The sequence below is a fragment of the Thalia democratica genome, chromosome 4, assembly GCF_965202585.1.
Source record: "Thalia democratica chromosome 4, ktThaDemo2.hap1.1, whole genome shotgun sequence".
Lineage (NCBI taxonomy): Eukaryota > Metazoa > Chordata > Thaliacea > Salpida > Salpidae > Thalia > Thalia democratica.
In genome coordinates this window covers 13,530,083-13,549,472 of record NC_139168.1, presented here as the reverse complement: position 1 = coordinate 13,549,472, position 19,390 = coordinate 13,530,083, and the positions used below count along the sequence as shown (strand labels likewise).

General features: G+C 27.8%; 1 protein-coding gene across 1 annotated transcript; it reads right to left on the bottom strand.

Annotated features, from left to right (window-relative positions):
- Positions 1 to 7,390: 7,390 nt before the first annotated feature.
- On the bottom strand, positions 7,391 to 9,012 carry LOC145833044 (lysine-specific demethylase 2B-like). The gene is made up of 2 exons (XM_082940244.1): positions 8,871 to 9,012; positions 7,391 to 8,562 (listed from the first exon to the last, which is right to left on the bottom strand). The coding sequence occupies exons 1-2, from the start codon at positions 9,010 to 9,012 to the stop codon at positions 7,391 to 7,393; spliced, it is 1,314 nt and encodes a 437-aa protein (XP_082796370.1).
- Between the last annotated feature and the right edge of the window lie 10,378 nt (positions 9,013 to 19,390).

Here is a 19,390-nt window from a genome sequence, read left to right as displayed (position 1 = left end):
CGTAGTGATAAAGTCGAATGCCATGTTTAAGACAACAAAAGGAAAAATAAGCTTGACTGGCAACAATTGGAATAATCATATATTTATCGAAACTAGAGTACACTATACAGTAACAAAATAATTTAGAACTTGATTTTTTCGAGAAACTATGCTCAACAAGTTCTCATCTATACAACTTTTTAGTATTAAATCGGTCATATGGATGGAAAAACACTTCATTTGTCTTCTTTGCGTTGAAAACACCAATGAAAATGCATCGATCACCTGAAGACCTTAAATTGAATCGAAATATTTTAACTTTAATCGAACATCTTTAAATTTGTAGCAAAAAACTAATTCATTTGAAAGTTTGTTACATATTTCAACTGATCAATAAAAAAAAAGAATTATGCCAAGACTTTTTATTGAAATAATGTTTGCATGTACTTTTTTTTGTTATTTTCTCTCAGTAAGTAAGTTGTGCTATAACGGTCAAAAATTGATTGTATATTAATTTTAGTTTCACCCTTATCTAGTTTAAAAAATTAATGAAATCAAATTCAAGTCTCCTTTATTCTAAGGATTTAATATTAAGTTTTGTTAGTCTATCAAGGTAAGACGTATAAGAAAAACTGTAGCGGTTGAAGACTAGTCTGGTATATCTTCTATGGACAGATTAAATATGTATAATATTTTTTTTTAAATAATAGAAACCAGATAAGTGTGTTATATTTTAACTTAGGACGAATTTAAATAAGAAAAAACTTTTAAAATATATTTATATCTGTAGACGTTAAGCTCTTTAAATATTGAAAAGATGTAGTTGTAGCAATTTGGTATAGGTAATTAACATGGTGGTTCCATTTAATTTTTTCATGATTAAGAATTCAAATATCTTTTAACACTTTAACTGAAGATAAGTTAAAATTGTTTGTTTTAAAGTCAAAAGTAAAGATAGTAGTATTTTTTTTTAATATTTAGAACTTGACATTTACTAAGGTTTAAGTTTAATTTTCTTTTCTTTAGCCGGTCGTAAATTTTATCTAAGGAATATTGTAAAGTTGTGTTCGATTGGCTAAACATTTTTTGTCATCTGCAGTTTATTTTTATTTAAAGTATTCAAATTTTTTTAAATTTAAAAACAAAAAACTGTACTTATCTAATTTATTTAGATTAAGATTATAAATATGATTAAAGTGAGGTGTCGTACATTATTATATTGTTCTATGTAAAATTTCATATAAAAGCTTTACATTAAAATTTCATTAAAAAACTATCACATTTTATTCATTTAAAATAATTTGCGTTAAAAAATTTTGTATAAGTTGATGGAAAATTTTTTTTGTATCTATTTAAATAAATTTTTAACTTATAAAATATAAATTAGAAGCGTGCTAAAGTGAAGCTCCGTTCAAAATTGACCGATTGTTAAAAATTTTTGCATTGCATAAATATTTCCGTGAAAATATAACGCCGTCTTAAAGTGACGCTTTGCAAAAATGTCGCCATGCAAATGTAACGTCGTGCAATAAGTGACGCCGTGCAAAAGTTTTGACATGTTAAATTGTCGCCGTGCAAAAGTGACGCATGTGCAAAAAAGTTTCCGTGCAAAAGTGACCATTTTGCAAAAGTGACACCCACCTATATCTCAGTTCTGTAATGTATAAAAAGTATATACTTCTTATGCTTTAAGTAAATATATTAGTTTCTTATACTATACAAGCAATTCTTAACCTTTTTTTATGTTTTACCTCTTTTTGGAATGTAGTCACCAAATTTACCCCGATGAACAAATTAGTTTTCAATTTTAAGGAAAAAAACTTTATCTTTTGAACTATAAGTTTTTTTAAATGCAAAAAATCGTAATACTTTAAGATTTTTTTTTTAATTTTAAAACATTACTGTTAAAAAAAAACTTTTAAATTGATAAGACAGTTAATAAATATTAACTTTTATTTACAGAAAATCCACACCCTAAAACAAAGGAAATTACCCCCAGGGGTAAGTTTACCCAAGGTTAAGAATCGCTAAACCTTACTATAAGTACTAAACCCTATTTGTAAAAAGTAACTTATTACTTTTTTACAGTAAAAAAACTGTTTTCTTTTTTAAATATTAACTGTAAATAGTATTTGTTAAGTATATAATTGGATCAAAGTAGTTTTTATAAGTTTTTCAAGTACTTCTAAAATTTAAGTAGTTTTATTGTACAATGATAAAAAAACCAGTTAGCTTAGACAAATAGTTTCAGTAAAATAAAATCAACTTAAATCACTTAATCATAATAACATTTTTCATATTTTAACAAAATATTCGAGCCAAAACTATTTGATTTTTTTTATAGTATTATAACTTTAAAAAACAAAAAATATCTAGATATACAAATTAAAAGTTTAAAGTTTTTTAACCAAATATACTTTTTTATGTATAATCTTTATTAATTTATGATAATGTCTGAAAAAGACAAAACCACCGATGCTGATGACAAATCTCAAAGTGAAAATGTCACCGATGCTAATGAGTCGAAATTTAAAATGGAAATGTCACTGGTGCGTGCAAAAAGCGCAAAATGAGCGCGAAAATTGACACCATGAACAAAATAAGCGCCAGTTCTGCTATCAATAATAACAAGTTCTATTTGATTTTTCATGTAATTAAAAAAATTAAGTTTGTAACTTTTAATGTTAAAGATAACATAAAAACAAAGTAGTCTTGAATAGTTTAACTTTATTTTGAACAAGAAATTCTACTAAGCGCATTAAACAAGTACTTGATAATTTTAGAAACATACTTTTACTTTAAAAAACAGCTTTAAGTTTTAAAAAGTTATGTCACCAAAAATAATTGAAACGCTTTTTTAGTCTAACTTAGTTATAATTACTTTAGTGTTTCACAGAAAATTTTCATAAATAGTTTATGTTTAAATAAAAATTTCAATAGTAGTAGCTTGGTTAAAAACCAACTGCCTCTTTTTCACTTTAAGATAAAATATTCAATAATTATTTGTTCTTCTCGTAAACGAAGTAGCCGTCAAATACTGACACCACCAAGCGGCCGTTTTGATTCATGTTTAGGTCGGACCCCTTCACCGGAAGTGAAGTGTCAATATATTCGACAAATCTCCCGTCGCTATTGAAACTCATCAGTTTAGACAAGTCGTAGTCGCAGCAGTAAAAATATCTGAGGAAAATATAAAGTTTAATGTTTTTTGAAAAGAAAAGTATTAGATGCTGTTTTACTAGTGCATTTAAACTTGATAAATAATTATAAAAAGTACCTTTAAAGACGTTTAATTAAAAAAAAGTCTAAGATAATTTTAATACAATTTACTAGCAAAGTAGTTTTAAGAAAAAGCATTCATTACACAAATAAAGCTAATACGAAAAGTACTCAAAATAATTATTAGATACGGACAAATTTAAATTAACACAGGCTTAACAATGTTTCAAGTCAAGCACAGAAGTGATTCTACAATTTTCATTACGCTAACCAGAGACAAAACTCATTGACAAAAAACAAACACTTCTTTATTAGCAAGGTAAAATGTATTTACCTTGCTAATAAATAAGGTAACGTCCACTAAACAGTTTAAACGCAGCTCAGCACTTGTTAAAAACTATACCAAGCCAAAGCTGATATTAAAATTTATAACCTCTACAAAACAAACTTAGAACCAACCGCAATCCAAGTGTAGTTAATAAATTTTGTCTAGAAAACATAACAATGAATTTAAAAAGCTTATCTAAAAAATTATCAATTATTTTTTAAATTTCTCAATATTCTTTTTATTAAGAAAAATATAAAACCAAATTTCTTTAGTCTATATCTAAATTGTCTACTAAATTTTTTCAAACTTATTAAAATTAAAGAAACTTATACAGTATTTCATCTGAAATACTAATAAAAATGTAAATGTTACTAGATGAAAATTTTTTTAGATATAGATGAAAATATTCTCAAAATATTTTTTTTTATTAAAACAAATAAAAAATCAACACCGACCCGGATCCGGTGTCGTCGTAGGTGAACCCGGTCGCGCAGGCGAACTTGTCCTTGCCCAGGTTGCCAAGGTAACGGAGGGTTTTGGGGTCGAAGAACTTCAAGCACCTGTTGTGGGAGTCGGCCACCACCAGCCTGCCCCTGCCGTCCGTGGACATGTAGTACGGCCAGTTGAAGTTGGTCGCGTCATCCGTGCCCAAGTTACCTGAAAAAATTTTTAACGTTTAAAGGTTGAGTTAGATTATATTTGAATTGAAGTATTATGTTCTGCTGCTGTGAATATGCGGCAAATAGTTGAGACAAAAGTTCGCAATTTAGCAAGTAAACAGTGTTGGCGTTGATTTAGCATAAAAAAACAGTTATTTACAAACTTTACATTTACAGATACATTTCTTGTGTTTTGGTCTAATAACGACCAATATCTAGTTTAGTTTATACAAAAGTAAAACCGTTATCATCAAACTGTAACAACTAAACATATAGATAGAAAACATAAAAATAAACAAAAAAAAAATCAGACGACGTTCGTTCAAACGTAACTAAAACAAAATAGGTTACCGTGGGAACGTAGAAGTTGGCCTGTTGTGACGTCAAACGAGCAGACGCGGTGCCTTCCCACGTCAGTGGTGAACACGTGACTACCCGATGACGTCACGTCCCTGACGATTGAGCGTGGGAAGGCGAGCTCGTCGTTGCCGAACGCCTGCCTGACTGTGACGTCACAATTCGATGGATCTGTTTGTGGAACAGATAAATTTTTAGTTGATTGTCTTCAAAAATTGCTGTGGAAACAAACTATACTTGTATTTTTATTTCTTAAAATTTATTTTTATTTATAGGAAACGAAAATAACTAGAAGTAATTTTTTTTTTGAATTTTATTATGAAAAAGAAATCAAAACTTAAATAAATAAAACTTTAACAACAATTTAGTTTAGATAACCTTTTACATCGGGTAAATCGCACAAAATGGCCCACCCCTCCACAATCATGGCCACCGTATGATCGTCGAACCTGGTGATATCTAGTGGGCACAATTTGCTTTTTTTAACCACAGAGTTCCAACTGTGCAAAAACTTCCCTTCCTTGTCCAGTATCTTGCAAAAAAGTTACTAATTGTTCTAAATGACTTTGTCTTATAAATTTGTGTACTTCTCTTATGTAAAATATTAAGCACTTTAATAAAAAATTACATCTAAAATTGAAAAAAAAAAGTTGGAACTAACCAAAACAAAATAAAATAAACTTTAAAGTTTTTAAAATAGCTCAAATAGCACAAAAATAAACACTACAGAAACAGTTTTAACTTATTTAAAACCTTTAAAGTTGAAAAACTTTTATTATAACAATAGAAAACAAAAAAACTTCAAATTTTATTTTGAACAACAAAAACTAATAAGTAATAAACAAAAACTTAAACTTTACTTAACAAAAAAAGTTTATAGTTTTTATTACATTTTAATCAAAAAAAACCTGGACTCTTTTGTTGTTGATGTCACACATAAGCATGTTTCCTGTTGCCATGGAAATGTCCATTCCCCGGCAATTCAGAAATTCCCCTTTTCCCGTTCCCGGTTTCCTAACAGATTCTAACAGCTTCCATTGTGACGTCATAATTATTAGGCTCGATTTTTTAAACCTATTTAAAATATAACTAGCATATGAAACGCTTACAAAAGTGATGAAATAAAAAACAAAAACTTTAAGCACATGTCAACCTTTTTTTTCAGTTAAAAAAGTTTATAAAATTATTATTTGCAGTATTTAGTTTGATAAACAACAATAACAACTTTAAAAAATAACTAACCTAAGTTTGATTTAATAAAAAACTGAAATTTACACAACTGAAGTTAAATTGTTAGATTAGTTATAAAAAAGGTTTTAGATAGTTAGTCTAATGAATCTAATGACTAATAATAGTATAATGCTTTTTTCTACAACACTTTAATGCAACACTTTTTACACAACTTTAATTCAGTAAAAAAAAATAAACATCGTATTTTGTGCTTAAATCAATAATTTTAATTAATAGGTTTACATTAATATTTTTGCTTTATAAGTTAATCGTCAGGTTTAATTTTGCATCAGCCACATACTTACTGTTTTATTAATTTCGTCATTAGATAAAAATTTTATACTAGTTTCAATTAAATTATCGAAAAAATATTTATATCACAGTCAACTATAATATACTTCAACAAAAATTTTTAATAGCCCGCGCTATAACTTTTAATGAACACTCTAAAAGTAAAACAAATGAAAAAATGAATGTTAGCAAGTAGCACACACGTTTATTCGACAAAGTAGCATTCAAAATTTGTTTACTTAACATTGCTGCTCTATATTTTTTGGTTAATTATTTATTTATTTTTATCACACTTGTTTGAACTGCCAATTGTACAATGCTCAATTTTACTAACTCGTAAACTAACAAGCTTGTGTTATTACAATGTTTGTGACGTATTTATTTTAAAAATAAGTAAAGAAGGTTTTATTTAGAAAATGTTTTTTTTTTTCCTGGAAAAAAACGCTTACTTCCTGTGTACTTTTATTATCTTATGCCTCACTTAACCGAACCTCATATTTAACTAGATTTGAAATTTGTTTTAAAGTATTATTGTGTTTAAATAAAAAAACTTTTAACGCACTTAACAGTTTTTTGTTAAAATTTTTTTTTTGCTATATACTTTAACTAAATAAACAGCTATTTATAAACGTTATTAATGAATTAAAATAAAAAAGGCTAATTAACCTTCAAAATTAAGGTAGACTAAACATAGTTAACGTCGTTTACACAATTCAGTTAAGCAACTCTCTTAACTGGTTAAATTGTGTTTATAAATCGTCTTTAGTTTATAATCTTAATTTTAGTTACTTAAAACTTGTTATTATTTAGTCTCACTCATAGAATAATGTCAGCAAACTGACGGAATTCAAAGTTTTGTTAACAGTATAATAACGCTTCAAGTTATCAGTTTATTGAAAATAACCATTGGTAAAGAAGTTGTCAAATTGTACTACATCGTGTCTCAATAAATATTATAAACTAAGTTTGGTTACACCCAGCAAAAAAGGCTTAAAATGTTAGTTTAGTAACATTTCTATTATTTAGTATTTTATTACAACTGACTAGGGAAACTAACTAAACAGTTAAACAACACAGGTCTTGATAGCCGCCAAAATTCTATTATATATGTTCATTTTTTATGTATCTAAATGAAAATATTTAATAGAGAAACAAGATATGTAAAAAACTAAAATTTATTTTGCAACAAAGTCAACATATAAAAAACTAAATACGAAGACCAAAAAACTATTTATAAAAATTAAAGGTGTTACAAGTGTTTTTTTTTAGTTTTACTGACGAAACGTTACGAAAGTGACAGACAAAAACTAAGTAATTTCATATATTTTTACTGATTACTTTCAACAACTTTGTCCTCAAGTTCCTGAAGAAGATCAACAATTTCAACAACCTTTTTAGCCTCTTTTTCAATCTTGTCGTACACCAAAAGTTTTGAAGGACCACCGGAGGCAGAATGGCGCCGTCTCACCTCAGTAATTCTGTTGTGCACCGTGTCAAGAAGACTTCTGCGTAGATTTACAAGAGCTCCATCGTCAGTCATTGATCTGCACAAAAGTTTTTCTTGTCCAACCATAGTCCCTGTCTCTGCTGAATACAAAAACCCAGCTAAAATTGCGGTGACCTCGGAATCCTCTTCTTCCTTTTTGAGATCTCTGATCATTTGCCGCGCTTCACTCAACAGTTCCTTGCACAGAAACATTCCTTCGGGCTTACTCGCAATGTTTTTCTGGATATACTTGAGCAGCTTTCTCAGCATTTTCGGCTCGCGACCGGTCAAACTAATAGCTGTCATCCAATCTGCGGAATCGTCGACTTTGTTGGCGCGTTTGTAGTCCTCGGTCACGTAAGACTTTCCTCTATAGGTGAGCACGTACCTGTCCAGGACGAACCAGAAAAGCTCAGTGTAAAACCTGAACTCGTCGTTATCGTCCTTCTGCGCTTTGTTCGCTCTGAGAACTAGAAACTGCGTCTTCCAGGTGAAAGAGCACATGAGTCTCCCGCCAAAAACCAGCGAATCGGATCGCGCGTACTCGAAGTGGATCCAACCGGAGGGCACCATCAGAGTGCTGCCTTCTTTCAGCACGACCAACTGGCACCGCTCGGCTCGGTCCGCTAAGAAAGAAGCATTTTCATTGGAGTTTGCCGACCACTCGTAATAAAGGTACAAGTTAGCTAACGTGGGCACGATCAGCAAAATTATCTTCTCCCCAACCGCCACGTGGCGCCAGAGCGAGGGCGACACCGAACGGAAGTCTTCGTAACACCCCGCCACCGGCGTCCAGCAGTCTTTTTGCATTTTAGAAATATTCGCGTTTCTGAGGTGCTCGGGGTAGCACAGGTCGACCCAGTCGATGCTTTTCAAGACTGTTGGACGATCGACCATTCGGTTGATTTCGGAGCCTTGCGTTTGGACGACGTCCTGTAAGGACAATTTGGTTTGCCCGTGCAACAAGTTTCTCAGGTCGTCGACTGAGAACTGAGAGGAAGATGGATCCATCCCTGAAAATAGAATTTATACATTTAAAAATTAGTTGTTGAGTTCTTTAAATAAAGATAAAAAAATCTTGTTGTTAATTAACTTAGCTTAATTCAAGAAATAAACATAAACACTTTTTGAAAAGTATTTTAAAAATTGATATTTAAATTCAGTACTTTGATTTTTAATACTTGATTAATTCCTTATTTCTATGATTTGTTTTAAACTTTATGTTCTTAATTTGTAACAAATTATGAACATTTGTACATAATGAAAAGCATAAAAATGTTATACAACTTTGAAAACAATAAAAAAAAATAAGTAAACTCACCAAGTCCTTCTTTGCTTTCAAACAGCAACGGAACTTCGAACCCGTCTCTTACAAAACTAATCTTACTGAAGCCGTTTCCGTTCACAAACCTTCTCACAAACTGGTGCTCTTCATACTTCCGGTTCCCCATAACTTCCTCCATGTCATACGGACAAAAAATATTCATGACAAAATATGTTTTATATAATGAATCTTTTAAAGTATTTTAGTTACTATATCGACATCTTTTACGTTTTTAAAGTCATTATGCTATAAATAAATACATTTCATGTAATGCTGGCTGAACTATGTTGTAAAAATTTTGAAGATGTTTTTATGAGTCAGTGATTTAAGTTGATTTTGTTTCTCTGAAATAGTTTGTCTAAGCCAAACGACTTTTTTTTATCTTGGTATAATAAAGTTTATTTAGTTTTGACAGTATGTGAAATAACCTTTAAAAACTGTTTTGATTTAACAACATACTTTACTTTTTAAAAATTTTGTTACATTTATTACTGAAGTTAAAAAAAGTTCTAGTTTTTTTTTAGTGAAAAAAATACCAAGTTAGCATTAGCACAAACCAGATAAAAATAAACAATCGTAGTAATCTTACTTATAGTTTAAATGAGTACATAAAACAAACAATCAGAGGTCGTGTTAAGCTCATATTATTTTTTTCAGTAATCATTTATCAATCATTGTTAGCTCATTATCCACAAACGATTGTAAGCTTTTTGTTGTTTAATTTGATTATAAATTCAAAATAGATTTTTTTTTATATTTGTTAATTATGTTAGCTTTATGCAGTGTTAAAGCATAAAAAGTATAATAGAAACTTTACATAAGATCTAAGTCGCAAAGTTAGATTGCTTTAATGATTGTTCAAACAAGCTTATAACAAAGTTGATAAGACTAAGTAGTTATAGTATTTTCTATACAAGTAACCTTTTATATTTACAGATTTGAGTTAATGTTTAATACTTAAAGTAAGGTTTAGAATAAATAATTAATAAGTTTGCTTAAGGAAAAAGAAATAAATACTCTTCAAACATTTTAGACTTGAAATATAGTGTAAATAAATATATATTGTACTATTAGAAACATTAATAGTAAAGCAGTATTAGTGGAAAATGTTGTCTACAGTTTTAATTGTTTTTCAAAATAATCTTGGATGTTAGTTTTAACCAGTAAAATCGAGTATAAGGTTTTTACATTAAACCTTCATTATACTTAAAACTTTCATTCGATATTTTTTCGGTTATTAGTTTTTTAATTAAACAAACAAATAAATTAAGACAATTGCAAATTTAGATATAGTTTAACTTATTTACGTTTTATAACGTACCTAAGTATATTTTTTATTGTTCTATAGTTATTGGTACTTAGTTACTTTTTCTAGGGTAGCAGTGTTATATACTGTTTTTACAAGGAAATTGAATCTGGAAAGTTGTACAATGTCCAACAAAAAAACTTCTGCTTTATATCAGACAAGGCATTGTTCTCAGGAAGACTTTAGCATTGCTGTATGCAGGAACAGAAGAGTAAAAAGATTAGATTTTCCTTTTTGCTTTGAAAGCTATGAAAAAAGCAAACCAGTTGATTTCAATTTCAAAAATAAGTTCGTATATAAAATAGTCGCTTGTGGTTCAGATTTGTTTGTTATAAGTAATAATTGTCAGATTTGTACCTTTGAAAAGTATTCTGAATCCAATGAAAACAAAACTGTGTTGCCTTCATTGTTGGATGAGAGATCTAGCTTTGGTATTTGTAGCTTTATGCAGAATATTTTTTCTATTTGGTGGATATAAGCTTTGCAAAAACGTAAGGAAGACTTGTAATATGTTTAATTATGATTTAGTTTGTAGAAAACTTAAGACAAAAAAAAGTTATTTAAAACGTTTACATGCAACGTTTAAATTATATTTTCAAACTAAGTGCGTACTTTAAGCAAGTGCGTACTTCTTAAGTTTGTATCTGTGTGTAAAGTGAACTTAGTAAAAATATAAGAAGTGTAACATAGAAGTTAAGTAATAGTATAAACAAGTATATGTTATGAAACAAGATTGAAAAACTTTTATTGACTCTCTTGAGGTAGCGTAAAACAAAATTTTTAAACACCAACATTTGAGCATCATACGCGTATACATAACTTTACACTATTAAGAGAGTGCTTTCACTCTAAAAAACATCAAGCTGACGACCTAGTCAGGTGAGGGATTTTATAATGCAAAAGTTATTGAAGAAATGCCTAGACGTCGAGGCGGGTAGACGTCGTCAAGGCGGGTTAACTGGCAGTGTTTTTGCAAGCATATAGGTTATAGCTTGAGTTGACGTGGCCGTCGACTCAAGCTGGTGTCGAAAGACCGCAGCTGGGCGGTTAAGGCCGTATAGCAGGCCTGATTGAGTAAGTAGCGAGGGAACGTCAAGTGAGAGCAAGGCAGGTACCGTCCTAAGCAAGCATAAAAGCCGGTCTCTCGGAAGGCGTGGCAGTATATAAACGAGCTCTGACATGATTCAGCCCAGTAAAAAGTCGGTTTGAGTGCAAAAATGATAGATTAAAGCATTTCTAGAGGTGAAGGTTCGGCCGGGGCGACTGAAGCAGAGTAGGCGAAATACTAGAAAATGCTAAGGCGAAGCACTCAAAATGTAACAAGTAAAAAGTGTCTTAATCTCATAGACGCCTTGAAAGTCAGAGGTCGGTAGAAGCGAAATATTGAAGGGAAGCAGGAGCTTCGAGAAAGCAATTGTAATACGGGGGGAGTGTTTTTATCGAAAAAATTGTTGAAAATGAAATTTTGGAAGGGTCGGTAGAATAAAGAAAGAAAAGTTTGAAAAAATTTGAGCAAAAAAGGCCTCCGAATTCGCCCGCGGGCAAATTCGGAGGCCTTTTTTGCTCAAATTTTTTCAAACTTTTCTTTCTATATTTTCTTCAAAGGCGTTCGACGAAAGTCGGATGCCTTTTTTTTACCCAAAAATTTATGCTATATTTTTTCAAAGGCGTTCGACGAAAGTCGGATGCCTTTTTTTTACCCAAAATTTTATGCTAAATTTTTTTAAAGGCGTTCGACGAAAGTCGGATGCCTTTTTTTTACCCAAAATGTTTTTGAAATATAACTAAGTAATGAGTCTTTTTTTTCGATTATAATGATATTCTTAAGTTTTAAACGCTGCTGCCGAAAGGTTAGCATCGTCTTTTTTACAAATTTTTAATAAAGGTTGTTAGTGTTTTTTTAATTTAAATTATCAATATCCTTAAAAGAAAAATATATTCAACTCTTAATACTTATAATAAGTTAAGATATATTCAAAACAATGATAGTAGATAGGGTTATTGTTTTTTGAAACATATAATATAAAAATATTACAAACTTCAAACCCTTCTGTTATCATTATCGGTTTTGAATTATAAAGATAATACTTTTCAACTAATTTTAATATATTTAGATATTTCTTTTTTCTATATAAAATATTTTTTAAGTTAAAGAATAAAATTATAATATTTATTGTAAAAAAAAACCCATAGCTAATTTAATTTCCATTAACTATTTTAAACTCTTGATACTTATAATAAGTAAAGATATATTTAAAAAATTGATAGTAGACAGGCTTATTGTTTTTTGAAACATGTATTATAAAAATAATACAAACTTCAAAACCTTCTGTTATCGTTTTCAGTTTGAATTATAGAGATAATACTTTTCAACTAATATAAATATGCTTAGGTATCTATTTTTTGTATATAATTTTTTTTTGAAGTTAAAAAATATGAATACAATATTTATTGTTAACAAGATTTATAGTTAACTTAATTTCGTAGAAATATGTGAGTTTTTGTTACCAAGTACTAAAATTATTTATAACATATAATTATAATAGAAAATCTAGAAGGTTTAACAACCAATATAGTTTTAAAAAGATGACAAAACTAAACACCAAGCAAAAATATAGAATATAAACCAAATACAAAGCAGTTTAATTAGTAACATAGACAAAACGTTTCTTTTACCTTGAATCATTTATTTTCTGACTAGTTTCAAGTTTTAATTTTGTTGAAAATAGTGATCAGTCATTTTACGCAATTTATTTATGTTACAGGCAGTAAAACTATTTACAATTTTTCTATTATAAAACACTTGAACTAATTGTTTGGTTTTACAACGTTAGTATATGGTTGTTTAGAAAATTATTACTGTGTTAGTTTAGAAAGCTCAAAGAAAATTTAGTTAAAAAGTTCACTTTAAACATGTTAAATTTTATATTGTTTAAATTTTTTTATATTTTTTAAAATAAAGTAAGTTTTACCAAAAGTGTAAAACATATGAAACTTTTTATAAATATTTTATTACCTTTTATCTAACTATTACGAACGAGTTTCAGTTAGAACTTATATAATTCGCAGTATAACTTATATAAATAAATGTTTTTATAATTAGTTGCATTACTAAACTCTTTTTATTATTGTACGACATGAATGATTTAATTTCTAAACTAAATAACTAACCTTTAAATGAATTATAAGTAATCCTACATAATTATAAGAAATCGCATTAATAACTTGCTATTATTATACAATATCGACTTTTTAATTAAATAGTCAACTTGTAGTGTAATTTAAGTAATTTTTTTTAAAGCGTTGTAATAATACTATCAAAAAGTCAAAACTTAATTCAGCGAAAACATGTAAAATCTATTATAATATCTGAAGATATTTGTATTTGGTGGATATAAACTTTGCAATAAAATCATTCATACTTCTATTAAATCATGTTTTTATTATGACATCAAAATTAACAAGTGGAAATATATAGCTTCAATGATTGAAAGGAGACAAAATGCATCTTGTGTATGTTTTGAAGGTAAAATTGTCGTTACTGGTGGTTTCTCATACCGTACCTTTTCAAATTTAAGATCTGTTGAAACTTATTGTTTTCATGAAAATAAATGGACACAATTCCCTGATATGTTGGAAGAAAGATGTCGTCATGGTACTGTAAGCATGGGAAACAAATTGTTTGTAATTGGGGGAAATTTAAAAAAAAGTTCCGAAGTATTCGATAGTATCACAAAAAAGTTTACTTTTATTAAAAGTTTGAGAAAATTCGACGACAATGTATTTATTGAACCATTCAATGTTGATGCAGTAAGAATTGGTTATAAGATATACGTATTTCAAGAGCTAATTTCTAGACTTTTTGAGGGTGAAGAAAGTAAGTTTTCTATGTTTTGTTACGACATAAAGCAAAATATTAAGATCCAAGAATATGATATGCAACCTGGTAACTCTAAAGAATTTAGCTGTGCAAATATGTTTAAAATGTAAAATCTAAAAAAAATAATTAAAAATTGTTTCAGTTCTGCATACTAGCGTTTTTGTTAACCTTTATGATCTTATTTTGTTTAGACATAAAACTTGGGTTACCGTTTACATTTGTATATGTATTACTAATTTTTTATTAACAAAAATACAAAACTAGTTATTTATAATGCAGTATTTATTTATTACATGTATTATTTACTACACGTTATTCAATTAAAAAATGATTGAAAAAATATTGTTATACAGTTTCTGAAAATTTTTTCATATAGAAATATACTAAAAACCTATGGTTATAAAGTTCTTTAATAATTTTCTAACAAAGAAGTACTTTAAAACATTAATTGGTTTGGCTTACTAAACTTGGCAAGTTTTAGTAACAGTTAATATAATACTATTATTATTGTTTATCATGAAATTAAAAAAAAAACATAATTTGACATCTTTAATAAAAACTTGACATAAGCAAGATGTTTGTATTTACCTCACTGATAGTTTTAAATGGGTACATAGAAGAAACAATAAGAAGTTATTTTAAGTTCAAATTTAGTTATTCTGTAATCATTTGTTAGTTCCTAATAACTTATTTTTCAAAAATGTTGTAAGTTTATAATTAAAGCTTTTAAATAAAACGTCGTTAATGTTTTCATTGTAGACAAAGTTTTAAAACAACTTATAAATAAAACATTAAAAACTTTTTATATTAAAAAATACTTAAATAATTATTTTACTCTCATATTTCTACTGCTGCGACTACGACTTGTCGCAACTGATGAGTTTCCATAGCGACGGCAGATTTGTCGAATATATTGACGCGTCACTTCCGGTGAAGGGGTCCGACCTCAACATGAACCAAAACGGCCACTTGGTGGTGTCGGTGTTCGACGGCTACTTCGTTTATAAGAAAAGAAAATATTTTTTTGATTTTATTATGAAAGTTTATTTTAAGTGAAAAAGAAGCAGTTTGTTTTTAACTAAACTACTATTAATAAAGTTTTTAGTTAAAATTAGTTTTTATAAAACTTTCTAGAGTATTGGAACATAATTTAAGTTTGAATTTAAAAGCGGCTATACTATTTTTGTGACTTAATTTTTAAAACGTCAAGCTATTTATTAAGTACAGACACTTTTAAAAAAATTATCAAGTATTTATTTTTTGTGCTTCTTAGAATTCTTTGTTCTAAACAAAGTTAAACAATGCAAGATGTCTCTGTTTTTTATGCTGTCTTTAATGTTTCAAACTTAAAATTACAAGAAAATCAAGCACAGTAGAACTATTTGTTATTAATATAACTCGTGCTCATTTCGCTCCTAATGTCATTTTTCGCGCTCATTCTGCGCTTTTTGCTTGCGTCGGTGACATTTTTACTTTGAGACTTGTCATCAGCATCGATGGTTTTGTCTTTTTCAGACATTATTTTAATTTAATTTATTCTAAACATAAGAAAATGTACTCGGTTTAAAAACTTTAAACTTTGTACAAGTATTTTGATTTTTACATCTAAATTTTTCGTTTTTTAAAGTTATTATATTATAAAAAACATTTTAATTTTACTTGAGTAATTTTGGCTTAACTGTTTTGTAAAAAATAGTGAATTTGCTACAATGAGTAAGTTATTCAAGTTGATTATATTTCACTGAAACTATTTGTCTAAGCTAATTGATTTTTTATTAGTGAATAAAAAAAATAAATGAATTTCTGAAGTACTTAAAAAATCTTTTAAAACCGTTTAGATCGAATAATATGCTTTACAAATTTTATTTACAGTTACTATTTAAAAAATAAAATTAGTTTTTTTATTGTAAAACAATACCAAGTTATCTTTCACAAAAACAATATATAAATAAACACTTGTAGTAATCACACTGATAGTATTAATTGAGTACATAAAACAAACAATTAGAAATTATGTTAGGCTCATACTTTTTTGTTCCGTAGTTGTTTATTAATCATTATTAACTTATTAACTGCAAATGTCTATAAGCTTAGTGTAGATTGGTTTGATTATAATTTTAGAAATAAATTTTCAACTATACATATAGTTTTTTTTTTTTTTGATAATGTTAGCTTTATGCTGTGTTGGTTGTTGAAACATAAATAGTATTGGAAATATTTTATACGATTTAAATCATAAATTTTGATTGCTTTAAAGATTTTTGTAACGTAACAAGCTATTCACAAAGTAAACAAGACTCAGTAGTTATAGTTTTTATTAGATCACAAATACTTTTTATAATTACATATTTAATTTGAGGTTAAGTACTTAAAATAAGGTTTAGTACAAAATATGAATAAATTTACTTAAAGCATAAGAAATAATTACTTTTTATACATTACAGACTTGAAATATTTGAATAAAATGATTTTTGTACTATTAAAAATGTTGACAATAAAACATTATTGGTAGAAAACTTAATTGGTAGTATCCATTATATTTTTAAACAAAGGCTTGTATGTTAATTTTTTACAGTAAAATCGAATATAGGTTTTTTACATTTAACCTTCATTATTATAAAAATTTTAAATTAAAAATTTTTGGGTACTAGTTTTTAAGTTAAACAAACTAATAAATTAAGCTAATGACTAAAAATAAAAACGTCATTTAACATATATATATATATATATATTTTATACCATACCTAAACATACATTTTTTATTATTCTATAAATATCGGTACTAGGTTACTTTATTTAATATAGTAGTATTACGTACTATTTTTCTCAAGGAAATTTGATCTGCTAATTAGAACAATGATAAACAAAATATTTATGGAAAAAACTTCTGCTTTATATCAAACAAGGTATTGTACTCAAGAAGAATTTAGTATTGCTGTATGCATAGACAGAAGTGTAAAAAGATTAGAGTTTCCTTTTCGCTGGTATAGTTATTATAAAGGCAAAGAAATCAATTCCAATACAGAAAATGTGCTAGAATCTAAAATAGTCGCTAGTGGTTCAGATCTGTTTGTTATAAGTGATACGTCTCAGATGTCTACCTTCGAAAAGTATTCTGATTTCGATGAAAGTAAAATTGTTTTACCTTCAATGTTGGATGAAAGATTTAGCTTTGGTGTTTGTGGCTTTATGCAAAATATATTTGTAATTGGTGGATGTAAGTTTTGCAAAAATGACAGTCTAACCTTAATTAAATCATGTTTCTTTTATGAAATCAAAGTTAACAAGTGGAAATATATAGCTTCAATGATTGAAAGGAGACAAAATGCATCTTGTGTATGTTTTGAAGGTAAAATTGTCGTTACTGGTGGTTACTCAGAACGTATGAGTTACAATTTAAAATCTGTAGAAGCATATTGTTTTCATGAAAATAAATGGACACACTTTCCTGATATGTTGGAAGAAAGATCTCGTCATGGTACTGTAAGCATGGGAAACAAATTGTTTGTAATTGGCGGAAATTTAAAAACCAGTTCCGAAGTATTCGATAGTATCACAAAAAAGTTTACTTTTATAAAAAATTTGCAATTCAACAACTATTTATTTGATTTGTTCCATTTTTGTGCAGTAAGAATTGGTTGTAAGATTTACGTGTTTCAAGAACGACAGGCAAGTCAAGAAAGTGAAATTTCTATGTTTTGTTACGACATGAAAGATAATATCAATATCCCAGGATATAGCCTGCATTTTGGAAGCCGTGAAGAATTTAGCTGTGCAAAGATATCTAAAATGTAAAACAAAAAAGGTTTAAAACATTGTTTCAGTTCTGCATACTAGCGTTTCTGTTAACTTATGTGTTCTTATTTTCGTTTAGACATATAACTTGGGTTATTGTTTGCATTGTATATGTATTACTAAGTTTCGTCTACAAACTAACAACAATGATTATTTTTTATGGAGTATTTTTTTATTACATATATTATTTACTACACGTTACTCAAGTAATAAATGAATCAAAATAATAAAATTGTTATATAGTTTCTAAAAGATAATGTTTCCAAAAGATTTTTGTAACATTTTAAGAAAACTCCTAAAACGTTAACTTATGAAATACAAATAAAAAACTGGGTAGCATTTAACCTGCTTTAAATAAAACCAAAAATTTCTTACAAATAGTTTCTTATGTTCTATCAATTTCAATAATTTTATTCCTGATTTTTGTTGAATTATTACGTTACAAACACCTTTTTGTTAGTTAGATTGTTTAAATACTTAATCAAACGTCAGACAGCTTCTATGTGAAACACCTGAAGTAACATTAGTTCAAAAAATGCTGGACCATTACAATGAAAAAGTCCTTCGCTGGTCAGTATTGAAAGATATTACTAAAATAATATATATCAGTGCAGGCATTTAAAGAGATGTTAACTGTTTGAATAAAATAATAATGTGCACAATTTATTAAGAATACAAGAGCATTAGATAATTTTTTTATGCACTGTTTAAATAAAAAGGACGTCGAAAGCAATACAGTTTTTGACCCCTAGCACGAACGTATAATCATTTAAAGTGGTAAAAGCAGCGTAAATCTGAACGGCGTAAGTCTAAAATGAGTAAGTAGTTTAAAATTAAAAAAATTTTGAATCAACTCCTATCTTAGCTGTCACAAGTTTTGCAGATCGACCTTATGTTTAGTAATAATCAAAAAAAACTAACATCTATATTTAACTTTTTTTTTCTTTTAGTTGTTCTTTCTAACAAAATTCAATTTTGTGCTTTTTAAATCTTGTACATAAAATAATATATAGATAAACCTCTTAAGAATACCGTTAAAGTTATAGAATTATATTTACTTATTGAAAATTATGTACACTACTACTTCATTTACATTTAAAAGTTTTAATGAATAATTTCCAAGTAAAATTACAGCAAAATATATCGCTACTAGCTTTTAATTAATTTATTTAGTATGAACCACTTTATTTTACTTTATAAAAAGTATAACATAGTTCAACGCCATTTTAAGATTAATGTTTAGTTAAAGTTAACACTAAGGGTTTAAATAAACTGTTTATATTTATGTAACATTAATTACTTATTGAAAACTGTTGCTTTCTATTTTTTAAGTTCAAAATTTTGAAAGAGTAAATTAAAGGTACTTTCTTTATTAAGTTTAAAGTAAACTGGGTTATACAACTGGCTTATTGTAATCTTATTTAACACAAACTGTTTAAAATTAATTTTTAATTAAAAAAATTTATATTATAAGTCGATTTATTATTACCTTTAAAGATTAAAACAAAGATTAAAACATTTCGGATTGTAAAATTA